Here is a 22,198-nt window from a genome sequence, read left to right as displayed (position 1 = left end):
TACAGTTATGAGCCACTGCACCTGGCATTGAACCGTGGTATTCTTGCTCTAAAATTTGTACTGTGTCTTCAGGTAGAAGCAAAGGCCCTGTCCTGGAGGTGTCTGTAGATTGGCCAGGACCCAGACTGGAGCCTAGAATGTAACCTGGCGGCTGGGGGTGGGGCGGAGGGTGAAGATGTTACAAAGATGTGGCTTGTTTGGCTCAGACACGTTTAAAACATAAAGACATTTGACATAAAAATTATGCATTTCCTGCTTCTCCTTTAAAAGCCAGAAGCATTGGCAGCGGAAGGCTGGAGCTGAGCAATGATCATCCCTTTGTCAAAACTTGGGCATACCTTTCCACTTGGCCCCAGACCCCACCGTGCCCTATTGTCTGGCTTTTGTGGGCAGTGAGCGTGGGGTGGAGCTGTGGAGTCCAGGCTTCACCAGCAGGAAAGGAATGTGAAGGCTCGTGCTGCGCCTGGTGGCCAGTCCTCAAAGCTGGCATTGTGAGCAGTGTGAAGAACCACCTTCTAGTGGAGTGAGCGAAGGCAGGAAGAACCCTGAGCTCCATCCTCCTCAAGTAATTCTCCTGCTCCTGAGCCCTCCCTCCTCACCCACACGAGTTCCGATTCCTGCCCTCCGAGGGTCCCAATCCTGGTCCGCCTTGCCAATGTGCCAACCACCTCATACAAATGTTGTATAATACCCAGCTGCTGCCAGGCGCTGGACACGGTGCTTTCCCACGCCTGATCCCCTTGGATCCTGCCCCGGCTCCCTCCACGCAGGGATGACGCACTCCATTTTATAGACACATAGCTGAGGTTCTGAGACGTCAGGGGACTCATCAAGTAAGGGCAGAAACCTGGACCCAGGCCTTCTGATGCCCAGATAGGCTGGCATTAGGGACGGGGCTTCCCACCCACATGAGTGTACAATGAAGAAACAGCCTTGAGTGCAGCAGCCTTACGAGGTGGCCAAAGGGACAAGCCCATCCCCCTGAAATCTGGAGCCCAGGAGTCACCACAGCACACAGCACAGAGGGTGGCAGCGAGCGAGAAGCCAGGCCTGGCGGGAGCGGATAGTTGGGCTATGGTCCCTTCCCACATTGATTTTCACAGCACAGAGTCACACAAACTCCTCATAGAGGCGTCCAGAGGCAGCAGTTGAGCGAAAGACTCTAGGTCTACATGGGATCTCATCGGGGTGAGCATGGGCAGCTGACCACACTGCTGCCAACCTCAGTCTCCACATCTGAGAAATGGGCTTGTTACCAGTGCCTGCCTGAGAGGGTCTATCACAGGGTGTCCCTGACTTCATCCACAAGCGGTGCTCAGGGCAGGGCCCGCATATCACAGGGTGTCCCTGACTATCCACAAGCGGTGCTCAGGGCAGGGCCCGCATCTCTAAGGGCTTGACAGAGGACTGCTCTTACGGCCCAGCTCGGTCGCAGGGATCTCCACGTGTCCCCTTGAGAGGCTCAGCACAGGACAGAGGCTACATTTTGTACCACCCCGTTTGTATAAAATACCCAGAATATTTATGGTAAATATATATAAATAAATATAAATATTTATGGTAAATTTTTATGTAGCTGCTCTGGAGCAGTGGAGGAGCCCAGCCCCCCTGAAATCTGAATCCATTGATTCAGGTAAATCCAGAGAGACAGAAAGCAGATTGGTAGTTGCCAGGGGCTGGGGTTGGGGGAAAGGGGGACCGACTGCTTCATGGGGATAGGGTTTCCCTTTGAGGTCATGAAAATGTTCTGGAATTAGACAGAGGCGTGGATGCATAACATGCGCTAAATGCCACTGAATTGTGCACCTAAAACGGTTAATTTTATGTTGTGTGAATTTCACTGCAATTTACAAAAAGCTAGTGATAGAATGATGAGCGTAGATTCCCCTTATGTGTTAGTGTGCACCTGCCACATCTTGGAGGAATCACAGGAGAATGGGCCGGAGGGTCACACACATGTGTGGTTACCTGTGGCGGGGGGCAATCTGTCCATTTCATCCAGGATTTCTCAGTGTGGGTCTGGGAATCTGGGGTGTTTCTGAATCTCCCCAGGGAGCTTGTTAAAATGCAGATCTCTGACCTACAGAGTCACCCAGGGTCCCCGGAATCTGCATTCTGAACAAGCTCCGTAGGCTGCCAGCAGGCATCTGGAAGTACCGACCCCTCCGTCTTTCTGCCATCCTTCTCCAACTATCCCTCCATCCATCAGGTTAGCTGCCTCTCCTCCCAGGCTGCATCCCACCCCGCCTCAACTTATGCCAATGTCTCTACTACTCAGGCTTCACTCCAATTTCCCTAATTCCGCAGCACCTCCTTAGCTGGCTGGTGGACTCCCTTTCTGAGCTCTCTCTCCCCTGAGATGCTGTTGCCCAAACCACGGCACAATCTCAGGTGCTTCATCTGACACTCTCTTGGTTCCCCTGAGCGAGCTGCAACCCGCTCTGTAGCTGCCCAGTGGACAGCCCCATCTCCCCAGTGAGATCCATGCTCCTCACGGGCAGGGGTCGCGTCTTCCAAGCCTCTGCCCTCCACCCCTGAGCCCACCAGCTCTGGGAAGCAGGCAGGGCACAGTCACACATGACCACAGAGCAGAGGTGCATCCTGCTTGGACTGTGCATGTGGGGTCCCTATCCATTCCCCTTCTTGAAATGTGACCCCCTGCTCTGGCCTGACTTGCATCCCCCCAAATTCACATGGAAGCCCTGACCCCCCAGGTGATGGTATTTGAAGATGGGGCCTTTGGGGGTTGATCGGGTTTAGCTGAGGTCATGGGGGTGGGGTCCTCGTGATGGGATTCGTACCCTTGGAAGAGGAGACAGCAGAGAACGGGCTTCCTGTCTCTCCCTTTGCCACCTGAGGACACAGGGAGAAGGTGGCTGTCTGAAAGCCAAGGCGTGGGCCAAATCAGCTGGCACCTTGATCTTGGACTTTTCCATACTCAGAACTGTGGGAAATGCATGCCTGTTGTTGCAGGTACCTGTCCGTGGTATTTGGTTATGGCAGCTGGAGCAGACTAAGACACCCACCCCCTGGGAATAGAAACCACCCTTTGCTAACCTCCAGTTCCCGAGAAGTGCAATGTTTGCTTAGTGCAGACTCCATTTCCATGAACTAGAGGATAGAGAGGGGTCTCCTGGGGAGTGGCGGGGCGGGGGCAGGGCTCTGGTCCTGCACGAGAGTGCTCGGCAGAGATGGGTGGGACACAAAGGCCTCCAGCCTTCTCTTTCGCTCTGAGTCACCGGGCACCCTACCTATTTATCCCTGGAACAAGTTTAGTTCCCGCAGACGATCACAGTGCATCCCCTTCGTCCCCACCTAGCTGGGAGTGACTCAGCTGGGTGACTTGTCAACTCCATGTAAAATCTCAGGCCCAGCCCCTGGGAGGGGTACCAGTTCCATCTCTGGCATTTCATTAAAGTTGGGACCATCTTTCTCCGGCTTTTTGCAGCCAGGCTCAAATCAGATAAACTCCTTTGTTCTTCGTGGAACTGACAAGCAGTTAAAACCCCATTATTATGCTATAATTTCAGAAAATGGATCCAAGTGAATAGCTAAATAGGGCTCAAGGCTGCTTAATGAGACATCTTATTTGAGGCTTTCAAATGTCAGAAATTCCAGACAGCAGCAAGCTGAAGTCTCTGGGACCAACGTGTCAGCTCCAGGAAAGCTGGACCCCACGGTGCAGTGGAAGCAAAGATTAAAACAGCAGGCTGGAGGTGATTCATCCACCGTGAATACGGACCCCCACACCCCGGCGGGCGGGTGGCCACGACCAGGCTCCCGGCTGCCAGGCAGTAACAGGTTTCTGTCTCTTTGCCATTGTAGGAGCAGAAATGTGAACAGCTGGAGGCCGGAAAAGAAAGGACACAAGCGGAGAAGAAACACCAGAGGAAAAATAATCCCTTAGAGGGTAAAGAACAAATAATTGAATAAGGGATTAAAAAACACACAAGGAGAGATCCCTGGTAATTACCCTTGACAGCCAGTGTGAAAAGGACCCGGGATGGGGGCTTTGTCCCTCCCCTCTCCGCTCACACCTCTCAGCCGCAGTAGGTTCTTTCTTGTTGCTCCTGTCTTGATTTAGAATAAGCTCCTTTTCTCTAAAGCAAATGCTTCGTGGGAGTGGCCTGGCTTTTTTGTGAATTCCCCCCGCCCCCGCTCAAAATGGGAGCGTGCAGACGGAACTTGTACTTGACTGTATTTGACAGTCGGGGCACATTTGTTGTCTCCCAGGGCTGAAGTGGAGCTAGGGAGGGGTGAGACAAGCAGCAAAGCCTCCCGCGGGGTCAGCAGGCACAGAGTCCCCCACTCCCAGAGTCGGGGGAATGTAGCCATCTGCTAGGAAGTGGCTGGCCCGCAGCTCTTGGGGCGCAAGGCACTAGGTGTGCAGTGAAGAATTGCAAAACAGGCAAGCTGGCTTCTCGAAACAGGGCCACCAAATGAACGGCCACAGCCCATGGGGGCCGGCGCGCTCAGTAGCACTACGCCTACATGTCCCCTGCTACTGGCTTAGGGTACATTCCTGCTACCCCAAGAGGGCCCTGGATGAGGGAACGTTTGGACAGAGAGGTGGGACCAGGGCATGTGCTGAAACCTTGGAGGCAGATGGGCCGGGGTGCGCATCTGAGACGTCTGTTAGGGACCTGTTAGCTGTGTGATTTTGGGCAAGTCGCTTACCCTCTCTGTGCTTCTATCAGAGGCATTCCAACCAGAGAGACTCCATCTTGAGTGAAGACTAGGAAAAATGAGGCCGGGGCTTGCCGGGCTGTATTCCCAGAAAGTGAGGCATTCCCAGCCTCTAGATGTTTACATTAAGGGAACAGATTGATAACGTTTACTAAGCAGACCCAGACTCAGGAATGTCCTGATATCCCGAGATGTTGAGAACAAAAGCATTCCTAATTTTGCTTTAGAGATAATAATATTGATTCTCACAAAATATAGTAATTAAGACAATTAATCCTTTATCACAAACCCTTGTAGCAGAGTATATCTCCCCATGATTTTCTTTGCTATCCTCTATATAAACAAGCACTGTACCTAGGGTAGGCACGGTCCTCCTCTTACTTTGGGAATGCACTATTCTGTAGCCATTCTTTCACTCCTTTACTTTCTTTCTTTCTTCTTCTTCTTCTTTTTTTTTTCCTTGAGACAGAGTCTTGCTCTTGTCACCCAGGCTGGAGTGCAATGGTGTGATCTCGGCTCACTGCAACCTCCACCTCCTGGGTTCAAACGATTATCCTGCCTCAGCCTCCTGAGTAGCTGGGATTGCAGGTACCTGCCACCACGCTCGGCTAATTTTTTGTATTTTTAGGAGAGAGGGGGTTTCACCATGTTGGCCAGGCTGGTCTTGTACTCGTGACCTCAGGTGATCCACCCACCTTGGCCTCCCAAAGTGCTGAGATTACAGATGTGAGTCACTGAGCCCGGCCACTCCTTTACTTTCTTAATAAACTTGCTTTCACTTTAGACTGTGGACTTACCCTGAATTCTTTCTTGTGTGAGATCCAAAAACCCTCTCCTGGGGTGTGGCTCAAGACCCCTTTCTGGGAACACTTTAGCGTCTTCAACAGAGAAAAGAACAGAGCCTTGGTCTGCTGTGGGGTTACAGAGAGAGCCAGTGCAGAGCCCTTAGCCCGGGGCCTGGCACGGAGGCAGTCCTCAGCGCAGCTCCCAAAGGGAAGGAGGTGTATTTTTGTGGAGTCAGACGGGGAAACTACTCTAGGTGAGAGAAAAACTTGGAGGTAATCCAGTCAGGAACAAGCAAGGCACGTGTTCAGCACACACGCCAGCCGGAGCCAGTTAGTAATGCCCGCGGAGTAGGGCCTAGAGTCAGGTATTTGGGGCTCAAGATGGAGACTTCTTAAATAACTTGAAACAGAAGTACCATTTAACTCAGCAATGCCATTACTGGGTATATGCCCAAAGGAATATCAATTGTTCTACCATAGACACATGTATGCATATGTTTACTGCAGCATTACTTATGAGAGCAAAGACATGGAATCAACAAAGATGCCCATCAATGGTTAACTGGGTAAAGAATATTTGGTGCAGGCCGGGCGTGGTGGCTCACACCTGTAATCCCAGCACTTTGGGAGGCTGAGGTAGGCAGATCACCTGAGGTCAGGAGTTCAAGACCAGCCTGGCCAACATGGTGAAACTCCATCTCTCCTAAAAATACAAAAATTAGCTGGGCGTGGTGGCGGGCGGCTATAATCCCAGCTACTCGGGAGGCTGAGGCAGGAGAATCGCTTGAACATGGGAGGCAGAGGATGTAGTGAGCTGAGATCGCGCCACTGCACTCCAGCCTGGCCAACAAGAGTGAAACACCATCTCTACTAAAAATAGAAAAATTAGCCGGGCGTGGTGGCAGGTGCCTGTAATGCCAGCTACTCGGGAGGCTGAGGCAGGAGAATCACTTGAACATGGGAGGCGGAGTTTGCAGTGAGCCGAGATTGTGCCACTGCACTCCAGCCTGGGCGACAGACACTCTGTCTCAAGATAAAAAATAAAAAAGAATATGTGGTCCGTATACACCAGGGAACACTACGCAGTCATAAAAAGAAGGCCTTTGCAGCAACATGGATGGAGCTAGAGACCATTATCCTAAGCGGACTAAACGAATGCAGGAACAGAAAACCAAATGCCACATGTTCTCACCTTTAAGTGGGAGCTAAACATTGAGTACACAGGGACACAAAGCAGGGGACAGGAGACACCGAGGCCTACTCGAGGGTGGAGGGTGGGAGGAGGGTGAGGATGGAAAAACTATCTGTCGGGTACTGTGCTGGTTATCTGGGTGACAAAATAACCTGTACACCAAACCAACGGCACGCAGTTTACCCATGTAACAGATCAGCACGTCACCTCTGAGCCTAAAATAAAAGTTGGAAAGAAAAAAAAAACTGCAACTAAAAAAAAAAAGCTATGAAAAAGCATTTGGGGCTCAGAAACCAGAATTCTGGGGTTCAAGCCCTGCTTACGAGCGGGTGTAAGTTTGGGAAGGTTGCCCTAGTTTGTTCATCTGCCAGATGGGGTCATAGAGCTATTTACCTCCTTCGGGGGGAGTTAGTGAGTCAGGACGTGGGAGATGCTCATGACAGTGCCTGGCACAAAATAAGGCTCACCTACCTTCAGCTGTGATTCTTTTCTTTTTCTTTTCTTTTCTTTTCTTTTTTTTTTTTTTGAGACGGACTTTCACTCTTTTTGCCCAGGCTGGAGTGCAATGGCGTGATCTTGGCTCACTGCGACCTCCACCTCCTGGGTTCAAGCGATTCTCCTGCCTTAGTCTCCTGAGATTACAGGCGTGAGCCACTGCGCCCAGCCTTTTTTTTTTTCTTTTTTTTTTTTTTTCTGAGATGGAATTTCACTCTTTTTGCCCAGGCTGGAGTGCAGTGGCGTGATCTCGGCTCACTGCAACCTCTGCCTCCCGGGTTCAAGTGATTCTCCTGCCTCAGACTCCCAAGTAGCTGGGACTACAGGCGCGTGCCACTACGGCCAGCTAATCTTTGTATTTTTAGTAGAGACGGGGTTTCACCATGTTGGCCTGACTGGTCTTGAGCTTCTGACCTCAGGTGATCTGCCCGCCTTGGCCTCCCAAAGTGCTGGGATTACAGGCGTGAACCACCGCGCCCAGCCAGCTGTTATTCTTTTCTGAAGGAGAAGAAGTCACTGAATGGACAGAGGCCACCAAGCACAAGGTGAGAGGTTAGGTTTAAGCTCAATCTCCTAGGACCCAAGGCTATGTTTTCAAAATTTCAAAAAGCAGCAGCTCACTTTTAACAGCCAGTGCAACGTAGCAACTGGCACCAGGCACAAGCCAGGCATGGCCCTAAGAACTTTGCATGCAGTGACTCCTTCCCTGTTCCCAGCAACCCTGTGGGGTGGGACTGTGTCTCCGTTCTACAGATGCCAACCTGGGACCCAGAGAGTAGAAGCAAGTTCTCAGGTCACAGGGCTGGCAGGTGACAGAGCTGGGATTTGAACCTGAGCCGGGCCCCGGAGCTGGCACTGTGAACCCCTTGACTGTATCTAACCGTCCTACTACGCAGCCAAGTCAGCCTGAGTAATCCAGTGAAGCCAAACCGTCGAGTGGGCTGCCAGGGCAGGCCGGGCCCCGCTGGGTGGATCTTCCCAGCCTGGAGCTGGGGCACCAGGAGGCTGGGGAGTCACAGCCTCCTGGGTCATGATCAGAGAGAGGGAGACAGGGAGGGATCTGACCGGTGCTGAGGTCTCTAGGAAGGCGAGGGAGGGAAGGAGCAGCAGACAGCGGTGATGGCGGGTGGGGGGGTGGGGGGTTTGGGGAGATAGTTCCAGATGGACGCAGCGTCCAGGGAGGCAGGCAGGGGCAGGCAGGGGCAGGCAGGGGCAGGCAGGGGAGAGAGGACAGGCTCAGAGAGATGTGGCTTCAGTTCCCGGTTGTGCCAATGGAGTCTCACTTTCCTCCTCTGTGAAATGGGGACAGGTTCTCCGCTGTTGGGATACAGTGTGATAAACAACGGGAGCTCTGGCACGTGTGCTTCAGTGGTGACAGACTGCTGCTGACCCTACATTTATAATTCTAAATTTACGATACATTTTGATCCCCAAATTAAAAACCAGAGCTGGGTTGTAGGCCTGGGAATCTTCCCAATAAGCCACGTGGCCTTGGATCACACATAGACATCACCTCCCAATGCTCTGCAGTTGCCCCAGCAAGAAGTCCTCCAACCTCAGCTTGAATGCTTCCCAGCACGGGGCGCTCACCCCCTCCCTGGCCAGCCCAGCTCAGCGTGTCTCACTGCTCACCACTGGAACTCACGCCCTACACCAAGCTACGGACCCACGGCTTCCATTCTTGGCCTCCTCTGGAAAATCGAACGCCTTTGTCCACGAAGAGAAACAACTGCATTTATCTCGAGGCTATGCTGATTTCTGTGCGTGTCTGTCCCCACCTGTGAGTGGAATCCCGGGAAAGCAAGACCTGCCCCTCACACTGCTCTGCCCACACCCTCGTGTGGTGGAGCTGAGCGTGTCTGAGGGCGGCTTCCAGGCAAGTGCAGACGCCGACGACAGGCACCTGACCTCACCAGGAAAGGCCTCTCCTGACTCTCCCTGGGCCCTCACTTGCTCACAGAGGCTTGCAGGCCCTGGCTGAGCCTTCGAACCTCAGCAGAGGGACTCCCATCTTCCCCTAACAAACTCCAGGCAGAAGCCCCAAACATGAAATCGGCCAAAGGACGATGTTCATTTAAATCAGGACTGAGGCCAGGGTGAGGCGAGGGAGGTGCTGGTGCTGCAGGTCCCACGACACTCACTCTCAGGGTCATGGGCACCTAAGACGAGATGCCAACTTCCATGCTGTACCCAGGCATCCCTCCCTGCACTTAAACCTCTTGACTGCTGCGGGTTCCTGCAGAGGCCTGTGGGACCGAGTTTGAGAACCACAGGGGACCAACAAGCCCAGAGCTGCTGCCCCCTGGGAATCAGGCCCAGGCCTAGAGCCTCCAGCAGGGTCAGCCAGCCCTGGACGCTCTAGTCTTGGAGGGTCCACAGGCCTGGGGGCCACAGGGCTGCTAGCCAGCCCAACGCATGAGGGACCAGACCCTTGAGGGTTTCTCCCCAAACAACCAGGGTGTTGACCAATCTGCGCTGCCTGCATCCTCTCAAAGGACAACCTTGCAGCAGGAACTCCCAGAAGGAGGGAGGCCTGGGGGGAGGGGCTCATTCTGTGGCTGCGGCACCCATGCCTGCCCAGTAGGCACTCCCACAGGTGACCTGGAAGGCGTGACTGGGTGATGCTCTGGCACGCAGAAGAAGGAATTTGCAGTGACCAGAATGCCACGTAGCGCTTTGGGCTCCCAAAACAAGAGCCGCAACAGGCGCTTATCACAGAGACCTCTTATCGCCCGGCGTGTTAAGCTCGAAATGGGATCATTACAGCCCAAGACGGCTTCTTTCTTCATCCGGGCTCCTTCAGCCTCTCTCCTCCCTTCCCCTGGGAATGTGCTCTTACTGGGCATGCCTGTAATTGGAGAAGGAGAAAATGAAACACCACGTCCTTCTTTCTCTGCGGAGGAGGGAGGCCCAGTTCCGTGCACCCAGGAATTACTGGACGTTTGGAGAGTCCCACAAAAGTGGGTGCCTTTGGAGTCCGCTGTAGAGAAGAACACCAGCCAGGGGTTCTCAGACGGCTGTGCCCTCCCAGATCCTAAGGTGATGCCAGGGATGGGCAGAGCGTGGGGTGGAAGGACGTGGTGGCTACTTTCTCCAGGGCCCTTAAAAGCCTCTTATTCATGGTTAAATGTGGGAGCTGTAATTCATAACCCTGTGTGTCAGATGAGACCAGCTCGGCCAAGCCCGCCAGCGTCTCCTTAACTCATGGGAATAGCATGAGAGCTAAAACAAAGTGTGGAGTCCTTTGGAATAATCTGAAGTCTCTCTTTTCCATCGGAGGCCCTTTCTTTGGAGAAGTGGCTACAGGGAGTCTAAGGGCTGAATTCCTCCCAGGGATTTCAGCAGGGAAAGAGGAAACAGACGGATGAAATCAGGGTCCCCAGGGCCAGGGAGGGAGGGTGCCATGAGGCTCCCAATCGCTTCTCTCACACCTTCCCATAGGTGCCCTTCCTGGAGCTGGGCCCCCACTGTGGCACCCCTCTCTTAATCACTGCACAAGCTCCCTCTTAGACTTGCGGTCTCCGACTCGAGCATAAGACAGGAAAGCATCTTTGACACAGCAGCCGACGGCACTGGGTTCTGATTCCTCCGAGCGAGCACACTAAGTTCTTCTCAGCGTGTCCTTGCTGACCTCTCCGGATGCTCTGACACCCCTCTCACCTGGTCCCTGCACCTGGAGCTCCTGCCACAGCCCCGCACCCTTCCCATGGGGCCTTCTCTTGAAACCTACGCTGCAGCTTTTAGAGCAGCAGATACATCAGGTTTGCTTCCCGTGGTTCCCCTGGGGCCTGGCACAGTGTGGGACACACATTGCGCTCAGTACACATGGGCCGATGAGTAGCTCCCACACACCAGGCACCTGCACACTCTCATGCAGGTGGGACACACGTGCTCAGTACACGTGGCTGATGAGTAGCTCCCACACACCAGGCGCACGCACACTCTCGTATAGGTTTTCTTTGGTTCTCACATGCTCCAATGTGGTAAGACGGCAGTGACCACCTATTTAGAGTAAGCTATGTGGTAAGCCTCGGCTGAGAGTTCATGTCTGTCGCCTCTGATCCTCATGCAGCCTCATTCTGCAGATGAGGAAGCTGAGGTTTAGAACAGTGAGGTGGGGACTGGCAGAGCGGGAGTCTGAGCCCCGGGGGGCTGTAGAAATGCACACGGGGCAGCAGGGCTGACCACAGCAGGCGGCACTGAGCAATCTTCTAGTGGCTCAGGGGGCTCAGTGCTACAGGGGTCACACTTACTTCTGGGTCATGCTATGGACCACCTGAAATACTGTCTCAGTGGCTGCACAGGCCCAGGGGTCCCAAATGAGGAAACAGAGCTGCTGGCGACCATGTGGAGGAAGCGCTCATGAGAGCCGGGCCCTTCCAGCTGCGCACACAGCGGGTGGGGCTGCAGTGAGGTGCCTTGGGGCTGAGGCCTCTGTGGAGGGAACTCTGCTAAGGACACGGAGCTGCCCAATAGGATTCCAGGGTGAGGAGGGTCTTGAGGGAGGTGGCCGTCCACATAGCATCTAAATGGAGAAGCTCCAACTCTCACCATTGCCGGCACCCATGCTCAGAGCTGGCGGCCTCTGTCCCGGGTCTCCGGAAGGGTAGGAATGAGATACAGTGGTGGTGAGCCGAGGCAAGAGGACCCGGCCCAGCTGCCCAGGCTGGAGCAGGAGCTGCAGAGGGTGGACCAGGCTTCCCCTCCCTCACCTCACCTGATACATCCCTCGGCTCTGCTGTGCACACCCACCCGCAAACCACACAGGCTCAGCCAAACCCTGAGTCCCAGCTGCAGGATGTCTGTGCCAAGCAGGAGGATAACCTGAGCCCGTCAGCTTCCTCGGCTTCATGGGGAATTCTCTTATGCACTGTTGGAGAGAACACCAGCCCCGAATGCAGCCTCCGGAGCAGGGTAGGAGGCTGCTGAGCTGTGTAGGGACAGGGCTCGGGCCTGGAGAGGACGGAGGCGCCATAAGGATGAAGAGGGGAGGAGCATGCAGACCCCAGAGCTGGGTGCTGGCGCTTCAGTCCCTCTCTGCCCAACCTGCTGGGTGCTTCTGTGCAGGCCAGAGACCCGGCTCTACCTTCATCCTCCGAACCTCCCCTAGGTTTCCAGCCTCCCCCGAGCAGCTGCTCCTTGGTCAGGAGGTGCCTGAGCCGGAATCACAGGCCATACTTCGAGGTGCACTCCCTGGAGGATGCTGGCAAGGCTTTGGCAATGCCAGCCAATGCTCTGCTTACTGATGGGGCACGGTACTGAATCCTAGGTCTGATCTTCAGGATCAGCACGCTGGCGGGTAAGGGCCACACAGAGCCCCGCACCTGGCTGGCCTCTGTCCTCACTGGTCAAACAATTGCCTTTTCAGTCCACATTTGCCCCTTGCCTACCCACGGAGCACACAGGGCAGTGCCAAGCGGGTACAGCTGCAGGTGAGGTGGTGCTATTCCGGCCCCGGGAGCCTGCCCCAAGCAGGGGTACGAGGTGGGACCGAGAGGCCCCTCTGTCTCTACACCTGGTCTCTCTGCCACAAATGCTGCCTCCCCCACACCCATGTCAACTCAGCTGAAGGGCCTCACACCTCTTCCAGAAAGCCCTCCTGAACTCCCTCCTGTGCCGTCTCTGTGCCTGGCCCCATCTCCTACAAGGTGGGAGCTCACAGGTAAGGATGGGGGCTTAAGTGCCCGGCGTGGGGCCAGGCCTGGGAGATGGCTCAGCACAGGCTGCCCACTGTGGGCATCTCAAAGCTGGCACAGGCTGAGACACGGGGCTGCAGAGGACAGAACGGGCCTGCTTGCTCACCCAGAACCTCTGTAGAAATGCATTCAGCCACCACTTACCAACCTCCCAAGCCCCAAAAGCTGGAGTTGGGAGTCGGGTAGGACTGGGGTTAGGGAATCTTCCTGGAGGAGGAGGCCAGTGCCTTAGGTTTGCATGGCAGTGGAGCCCAGTGGCAATCAGGAGCTGAGTGACCCCAGGCGATTCCCAACTCTCTTAGGCCTTTGCCTCCTTATCTGTAAATGGGCACATGAAGCCTGCAGGGATGCTGAGGGCTCTAGTGAGACACGGTGCCTCCGGGACCTGGCCCAGGTCAGCTTTCCTTCAGGCTGTGGTGGTCACCAGCCGCAGCAGGGATGGAGGCAGGACCCTCGGGCCTCCCTGCTCTAAATCAGCTGCCCTTCACAGGCCAGCACACTCTGGTGTCAGGATTTCTCAGAGCAAAATGTCCCTCCTAGGCTTTTCCTAAGGGACTCTTTGCTGGGTCAGGAGAACCCATGTCTCTCCTGATGCAGTACGGACCCCAGTAACCTGAACACAAAACAGGGGTCGTTTCCACCAGCCCCCTTCCCCTATGTTTTTTCCCGACAACCCCTGCCTGAGGATGATTTCATGAAGACAGACAGAAGAAGCGTAGGTACCACTCAGACTCACCACTGCCCAAAAACCCAGTGCTCTGGAGCCCTGCTTACCCCAGAGGGCCATGAAGACAGAGAAGAAGACCGTGGCGGGGTTGTCGAAGAGGTGGCTGGCGCGGGCCGTGGCGCAGGCTGAGCTCATCTTCCAGTAGCTGCAGGTCTTGTCGCAAAGCGGGCACATGGTGATATTGTGTCTCTGGTCACACATCTCCATGCTGCAAGAGAGGGGGCAGCCCTGGAGTCACCTTGTTGGGCCACGATGGAGCACCTCCTGGGTGCCGAGCTGGCCTGGGAGAAAGCGCTGGGCCCAAGCTGGGGGTTGGCGAGGGTCCCTCAGGTCCATGCCATAGTGGACATAAGCCGGGTGCTTAGCCATGCCCTGTCCCTCCTTGCCATCCAGGGCAGCTTCACAGGCGTGTGACCCATGCTGTTGCACCAGCCCTGAGCTCAGCAGGGCCTCATGCTTGGTTTAATGCTCCCCTGTTGCTGCCTTAAAACACACAATGGGACGGGCGTGGTGACTCACGCCTGTAATCCCAGTACTTTGGGAGGCCAAGGCGGGCGGATCACCTGAGGTCAGGGGTTCAAGACCAGCCTGGCCAAAATGGTGAAACCCTGTCTCTACTAAAAATACAAAAATTAGCCGGGCATGGTGGCACGCGCCTGTGATCCCAGCTACTCGGGAGGCTGAGGCAGAAGAATCGCTTGAACCCTGGAGGCAGAGGTTGCAGGGAGCCCAGATCACGTCACTGCACTCCAGCCTGGGTGACAGAGCGAGACTCCATCTCAACACACACACACACACACACACACACACACACACACACACACACACATTGATTTTTGAACTAAGGACCTGCATTTTCTTCTTGCATGGGGCCCTGCAACCTCTGTTGCCGGCCTTGGAGGTGGACTCACCCAGACCTGCTTTGTGGTAGATGGGCCCTGGAACATTCACCTCTGGGGTGACCCTGAGGCAGCAGCCCCTGCAGCCTATCCTTGAGCCACTTCTAGGAGAGGCAGAGTTCCCAGCCTGCCCCCATATAATCGGCAGGCACGGTCGAGGCTTGTGCCAATAGCAAATGGTAGTCAGGTCTTTATGTTATAAGGCCCTGGAAAACGGTGAGATGATGAGGGCCCTTGCTCTGTGCCAGGCGCCGTCTACGAGCGGTTCACACAGCATCTCCATCCGCCTGGTGGGGCGGCTGCCTTGGACGTGGCCTGGGTGCTCTGGACACAGGAGGTGGAGAAACGGGGATCCCAGGACTCCTCTCTGGGAGACCGGGGGCTGGGCCGGAAGGAATAGGTCCCCAGCTGCCCGGCGCAGCGGAGGCCCACCCTGTAGGCTCACTCGGGAAGCCGGGGGGGCCTGCCAGGGACGATGGGTCCCGCTCAGTGCAGGCTTCTGCTTTGCTGAGCACAGGTGAGCCTGGGGCCAGATCCCAACTACTGTGGCCAGGAGAGAGGATCTTCATGATGCCTGAGACTCATCTCTGTGCCTCCTCCCCAGCACTGACTCACTCCCACTAATATTAGAAAATACTAATACTTCCAGGCTATCGGTGGCGAGAGCAGGAGCCTCATTACTGGCAGGCACAGATGTTCCACCTCACTTGGACCAGCACTGGGGACTGTTGCAATCCCAGAGCCCAGAGAGGGGAAGTAACTTGTTCAGGGCCACGCAGCAGAGTGGGAATGGAATCCTGGTCTGTGTGTATCTTCAAAGCCCAAGCACTGCCGGCTCTCATCTACTGCTCAAGGGCCGTGGGGGGCTCCTTGTGGAAGTTGGGTGGCCTGAACTGGGCCCTCAACTGACTACTCGTACCCTCCGTGGCCCTGGCCAAGTCCTTTAGCCTCAGATTCAGTTTTTCGTTCTGGAAAATGAGGAGGGGTCAGAATAAGGTCCCTTCCTGCTCTGGCCTGCTTTGAACTTTCTCCTTTCTGCTGCCTTGGACAAGGCTCTGGGCTCTAAGTACACACCCTGGCTGGTTGGGTCGGAGGGTGATGTGGGGGGATGCTGAAGTGGGTGTTTGTTTTTTGACTTTCTGGATATGCTTAACTTATGCGCAGAACCATGCCTGGTCCACAGCAGCTGGTGCTTAATAAACTTCCCTTGCAAGGCTCTGAAGGGCCTCCTCTGTGCCCAGCATCATGGGCATTCTGGTTCAATTCTCTTCCTTCAGGTACAGTCCCTAAACATTTATTAAAAAGTGGTGTAGGGCCAGGCACGGTGGCTTATGCCTGTAATCCCAGCACTGGGAGGCCGAGGCAGGCAGATCACTCGAGGTCAGGAGTTTGAGACCAGCCTGGCCAACATGGTGAAACCCCGTCTCTACTAAAAATACAAAAATTAGCCTGGCATGTAATCCCAGCCTGTAATCCCAGCTACTCGGGAGGCTGAGGCAGGAGAATTGCTTGAACCTGGGAGGTGGAGGTTGCATTGAGTCGAGATCACACCACTGTACTCCAGCCTGGGCGACAGAGTGAGACTCTGTGTCAAAAAAAAAAAGGCGGGGGGGGGGGGGTGTAGGTACTGCATGTATCTGGCACAAAAGATGGATAGGTTAAGAACAATTCATTGCAGCCACGGCCACGGCCTGGAGCATGGAGAAGTGTGTGTGTGCGCGCACACGTGTGTGTGTGTGCATGGGAGCAGGGGTCGGGTGGGGTGAGCAGGCACACACAGCCGTTGGGAGAGCCTGCACTCTACGGTCAGCTAGCTCTGGGTTTGTATCTCAGCTCTTGCATTTTGTGATCCGTGTGGCCTTAGTTTTCCCGGCTGCAGAATGGGGTTGCTGATAGTGAAGAGAAGCCGTGTTAATAGGTTGTCAGGAGGATTAAACAACCAACAACCAACACGAGTGTGGCCCTTGGAACAGTGCCTGGCACCCCTCGGCCATCACGTGGTCACCAACGCTGTTGTCATTATTATGCAATAGCCAAGCGCTTTGCAGCAGCAGTGAGTTTTAAACACGAGCCAGGAGCCGGCCTTTCGGGGTTTATCTCGTGCCCCTCACTCAGCCTCCTCTCTTCTGAGGGCCTCTTGAGGGCAGAAGAAAGCAGCGTGTTGGGGGGTGGGGGGCAGGACGTCCCCAGTTGGGCACGACGCGAGCCCCTCTTCCAGAGAACAGGCATGTGGAAGGCCATCCCCGTCATCGCCAGCATGTGGCCCAGGCCACAGTGACCACCTGGACTGAGGATGGCCTGGAGTCCACAGTGGTGGGACTGGGGACAGGCAGGGCCAAGGTGTACACCAACGGCCTGCCCATGAGCCCTACCGCTCTCCTAGGCTCTCCTCCCTGCCCACCTCAGCTTCTTGCACAAACACCATCAGCCCAACAAGAAGCCTTTTTCTGCTGGTTTTAAATCCCCCTCCGCCTCTCACTTCACTGCCTTTAGCCAAAATACAAAGAGCAGGAAGCTCTCTTCTTCAGAGAGGACCGGAGGTACAAGGGCGGCAGGCGGCTCCACGCTGGGGCTTCCCTGCAAGCTTGGTGGGGATGGGGCGGAAGCTGCAGGAGCACGCACCTCCCGCTTCGCTCCAGATCGCCTGCTGGGCAGAGGCCTTGGCTTTGGCCTCATCTCCGCCCACAGCGGCTGAATCCTGAGTAACTGCTGTTTGCATTTCTGACCACGTGGTGGAAGGGCCGAGCTGGCATGGTCAACCCCTGGGCTGGCAGAGCCTCCCTGCTGGGGCCACCCTCCAAGGGGAGGAAGGAAGGAAGATGGAGGTCCCCCAGGCTGCCTCCAGGGCTCATGGGGAGAATCCTCACCTTGCACTCACCATTTCCCTCCGGCTTTGAGCTCCTAGCCTAAAGCCAGCCTTACAATCCCCACCAAGTCTGGGCTACCTTGATCTTTACCGCAACCAAACCCAAGTGCCCAGGACCTCATATCATATTAGCAAACAAAGGGAAACCTTTCTCCTGCCTAGGACCAAATTAACACCAAAGGGGAGATAAGCCAGATTCCTCAGAGCTTTGATTCGGGGGTGGGGGTGGGGTGGAATATTTTATGTGTTATTCATGTATCAAAACATCACTTAAACAAAAATTGACCAGATATGGTCTTTTTGTGCTGCAAAGAGTCAGTTTCTTTCCTAAGACTGATTGGGTCTTTACAGACAGGCTCAGTGGATACATTTTCTAAACTATACCTCTGCTTTAGAGATACTTGGCAGGAGTGGTTCGAAAAATAACCAAACTAACATTTTAGGGCTTTTCTGAGATTTGGAGCCCCTGCAGGGCGGGGTCAGCCCAAATTCCCCTTTATAGTCAATTCCCTGGCGGAGCTATTTGCACGCTGAAGGCACTGCCTGTCGGCATAGAGACCCTGCCAGAGGTTGGGAGCCTGGAATTATCCTTAGGTTCGTGTCAGGAGATCTAAGAAACAGCTACAAAAGCAAGCACCAGAGGGACTCTGCACACTGAGGCTGAGCTTCTCAAAACTTGACTCTTTTTTTTTTGGCTACAGGGCCTCACTCTGTTCCCCCAGGCTGGAGTGCAGTGGTGAGATCATGGCTCACTGTGGCCTCGACCTCCTGGGCTCAAGGGATCCTCCAACCTTAGACTCCCAACGTGTTGGGATCACAGGCATGTGCCACCGCAACAGGCAAAAATGGACTCTTGTTCTGGAGTCATGTGGGGGAACTGGGCCCCTGAGCGAGGCGAGGCTGTCTCAGGTCTGGGCCTTCTTTTCCGAGCTCCCTGACGTCTGACATATCCTTGGTGAACAGCAGAAGGCACATTGGATCTACATTCAGATGCCTGCCTATGCTGTGGGATGCAATCCTCCCTTATGGAACAGTTCCTGCAGAATTTCCCGGGGCCGTGCAGATAAGGGAAGCAGGCAGCCTTAGGAAGCTGGGCAGGTGGAACCTACTGTACAGCCCACGAGCGCCAGCCTGCACTGAGGCCACTAGCATTCGCATCTCACCTCCTGGGAGCACCAGCCTGCACCGAGGCCTCTAGTGTTCATGTCTCACTTCCCGCAAGCACCAGCCTGCACCGAGGCCTCTAGCATTCATGTCTCACTTCCCGCAAGCACCAGCCTGCATCGAGGCCTCTAGTGTTCACGTCTCACCTCCCGGGAGCACCAGCCTGCACCGAGGCCTCTAGTGTTCATGTCTCACCTCCTGGGAGCACCAGCCTGCACCGAGGCCTCTAGCGTTCACGTCTCACCTCCCGCAAGCACCAGCCTGCACCCAGGCCTCTAGCGTTCACGTCTCACCTCCTGGGAGCACCAGCCCGCACCGAGGCCTCTAGCGTTCACTTCTCACCTCCTGGGAGCACCAGCCTGTACCGAGGCCTCTAGCATTCACGTCTCGCCTCCCGCAAGTGCCAGCCTGCACCAAAGTCTGGCATTCACGCTCACCTCCCGCAAGCACCAGCCTGCACCGAGGCCTCTGGCATCCATGTCTCACCTCCCGCAAGTACCAGCCTGCACCGAAGCCTAGCATTCATGCTCACCTCCCGCGAACACCAGCCTGCACTGAGGCCTCTGGCATCCATGTCTCACCTTCCGCAAGTACCAGCCTACACTGAGGCCCCTAGCATTCATGCCTCACCTCCCGGCCACACAAGGAAACAGATAACTTTCTTGTCACTAATGACCAACAGTGAAAAAGAACAAGCCAACCATAACAACTTTTAAAGAATGAAAATGGTCAGATGTTTCTTTTATGCCTTTCTCTTAACAATAAAACATAGCCTAGCACAGATGGGCCTGAGAAGGACTCCCAGACTCCTAGATGGCTTCGAACCATGTCCTTTCCTCCTGACGGCTCGTGGCTTGGCGTGAGGTTTCATGTGTACAGGAAATGGTGTGAGAGGCCAGTGTCCCAATGAATTGTGCAGCTGGGATGGCAGGAGAGGGCTCCCTGGTGTGTACTGAGGGGTGGTGTGGGTGGGCTGCCACCTACCTGGGGATGTTTTCATCCATGGTGGCGCATCCGTACAGGAAGACAATGATTCCCACGATGGAGGCAGGGATGAGCATCTGGGTGTACACGCCCAGCCAGGCGAAGTACAGGCCGATCTTCTCCCCAAAATACTTCCTACACCAGGGGAGCAGAGCAGAGTCAAGCCCACTGTTATTCAATACTAGCAGGGAAACATGTCACAGGCCCTCCCCAGCAAGAGCAACTCAAACCAGGGGCACTGGTTCCCTCATCCCAGAAGCAGAGAGTGGGGTCCTGGGCCGCCCCATCAGGTTGGGGGTGCTCTCTGCTTTTCTGAAGCCCTCCCTTCTTCTCTTTTTTTTTGAGATGGAGTCTCGCTCTGTTGCCCAGGCTGGAGTGCAGTGGAGCTATCTCGGCTCACTGCAAGCTCCACCTCCCGCGTTCACGCCATTTTCCTGCCTCAGCCTCCCGAGTAGCTGGGACTACAGGCACCCACCACCACACCCGGCTAATTTTTTGTATTTTTAGTAGAGATGGAGTTTCGCTGTGTTAGCCAGGATGGTTCAATCTCCTGACCTCGTGATCCGCCCCCCTCGGCCTCCCAAAGTGCTGGGATTATAGGCGTGAGCCACCGCGCCCAGCCTCTTCTCTTTCTTTTTCTTTTCCTTTCTTTCTTTCTTTTTTTTTTTTTTTGAGATAGAGTTTTGCTCCTGTTGCCCAGGCTGGAGCGCAGTGGCACGATCTCGGCTCACTGCAACCTCCGCCTCTCGGGTTCAAGCGATTCTCCTGCCTCAGCCTCCTGAGTAGCTGGGACTACAGGTGCCCGCCACCACGCCCATTGCATTTATTTATTTATTTATTTTGAGATGGAGTCTTGCTCTGTCGCCCAGGCTGCAGTGCAGTGGTGTGATCTCGGCTCACTGCAACTTCCGCCTCACAGGTTCAAACTATTCTCCTGCCTCAGCCTCCCTAGTAGCTGGGACTATAGGCATGCACCATCACTGCCAGCTAACTTTTGTATTTTGAGTAGAGACGGGGTTTCACCATGTTAGCCAGGCTGGTCTCGAACTCCTGACCTCAAGTAATCCACCTGCCTCAGCCTCCCAAAGTGCTGGGACTATAGGCATGCGCCGCCACTGCCAGCTAACTTTTGTATTTTGAGTAGAGATGGGGTTTCACCATGTTGGCCAGGCTGGTCTCGAACTCCTGACCTCAAGTAATCCACCTGCCTCAGCCTCCCAAAGTGCTGGGATTACAGGCGTGAGCCACTGCACCCGGTCCCCACTTCTCTGTGGTGCCTTGGGAAGGTGGGCACGTTTCCGTGTGCGATGGCCCATGCTGGTGGCTGTGGGCGTACTTCCCCTGAGGCTGTGGGCTCCATTCCAAGCCCTGTTCAGCATAAGGACTGGAAAGAACCTTGGCCGGGAGGTGCCAAGAAAACCAATTGCTCCTCATATTAAGCGTGGTTGGCAGCTTGATGGCTTGAATGGATTTCTACCAGTCGAGCTCTGGTGGGCAAGTTGCCTAACCTGGTCGGCCCCTCCTTCCTGCCCTGTGAGGACAGAGATCCTCTTGGGAGAGAAGAAATCCTTCCACATTTGAGGCAGCTCTTTCCTTCCCCTCCACATCTCAAAGCTGGAAACCCCTCCAGCCGCCCAGTGAGGCCAGGCCAGGCAGTGAATTTAGGAGATGGTAAATGTGACTGAAAAGGGCCCGACCTCCAGGGAATTTGAATAAACTGCTTCAACTAATGCTGGCCCAGGCTCTCAGCCCTGCAGGGACATTTTGGGTCTTCCTACACAAGCTCTTCGAGTTCAAACACGTTCCCGGGTACTGAACATTCAGAGCGGTTGGAACCCACAGGGACGTTATCCGACTGCCATCGGAGTAGGGACTTGATTCCCGCAGGCTGTGGCACGTTCTTACCTGACCAGGTCGATGGGCTGGTACTTATAGAAGACTCCATAGCGTGCCCACTCTTCGTACAGGAGCTGAGGGGGAGGAAGCAGTGGGGTTGGTGATGATGTGGCACTCCGAGGTTGCTCCCCAGAATGCAGAGCTGCGGGGACTGAGCCTCCGTGACATCATTCATTCATCCCATAAACACTTCTTGAGAGTGGGCTGTGTGGGCTGTGAACGTGGGGATGGGAAAGAAGCTTCTGGCAGGTTATGGAATGTGAGCTCTTTGTGATTTGACCTGGAATTGATCTAAATGGGCCAGACGCTGTACGGCTTCTTACCTTTAGGGTTTTTGGTCATCCCCATCAGACACCAAGCCATTCTTTATAAAGGTCACAAAGTCACCAGAGTTTTGAGCAGAGAAATACCAGTGGTGAAATTTTAAAAACTCTCACGGGATGCAAAGATACTCGAGGTTTATCTCCTGAGATGGGCTGTCTGATTAAAACAGCTCTTCGTGAAATAAATGAAATTGACACACACCCTGTTACCCCCCCAGGCTTTGGGCAGGGACGGTAATGAGTTTAGTGGATTAGAAGCCTTGTGTGAACATGTAAAGGGTGTCCTGAGGAAGATGCTGGGTTAGGACTGCTAGTAAAAAAATAAAAAAATAAACCCGCGCATGTGGGTGGTTAATGCTTTACAGACCTCAACTCAAAGCCCAGGCTCATACATCACGCCCGCCCAGCTACAGGGTCACACTCAGGGAAGGCAGGATTCAGGTACCTCGAGGGGCCCAGAGGCTGTCCCGGGACAGAGCAGCTGC

The 22,198-nt window shown here is 54.8% G+C and overlaps 1 protein-coding gene across 4 annotated transcripts in view; it reads right to left on the bottom strand.

Moving 5' to 3' along the window:
* The window catches only part of ANO1 (anoctamin 1), a 203,460-nt gene that overhangs the window by 44,286 nt on the left and 136,976 nt on the right, over nt 1-22,198 (bottom strand). For all 4 annotated transcript variants that reach the window (XM_055093698.2, XM_055093699.2, XM_055093700.3 and 1 more), the window contains 3 exons: nt 21,400-21,464; nt 19,495-19,629; nt 13,629-13,789 (listed from right to left, as the gene is read on the bottom strand). In XM_055093698.2, the coding sequence (XP_054949673.1) occupies nt 13,629-13,789; nt 19,495-19,629; nt 21,400-21,464 (361 nt within the window). The remainder of the gene's footprint in view (nt 1-13,628; nt 13,790-19,494; nt 19,630-21,399; nt 21,465-22,198) is intronic.

This window comes from Pan paniscus, chromosome 9, assembly GCF_029289425.2.
Source record: "Pan paniscus chromosome 9, NHGRI_mPanPan1-v2.0_pri, whole genome shotgun sequence".
Taxonomy (NCBI): domain Eukaryota; kingdom Metazoa; phylum Chordata; class Mammalia; order Primates; family Hominidae; genus Pan; species Pan paniscus.
Note: the sequence above shows the minus strand (reverse complement) of the source record. Positions and strands in the feature narration are given on the sequence as shown.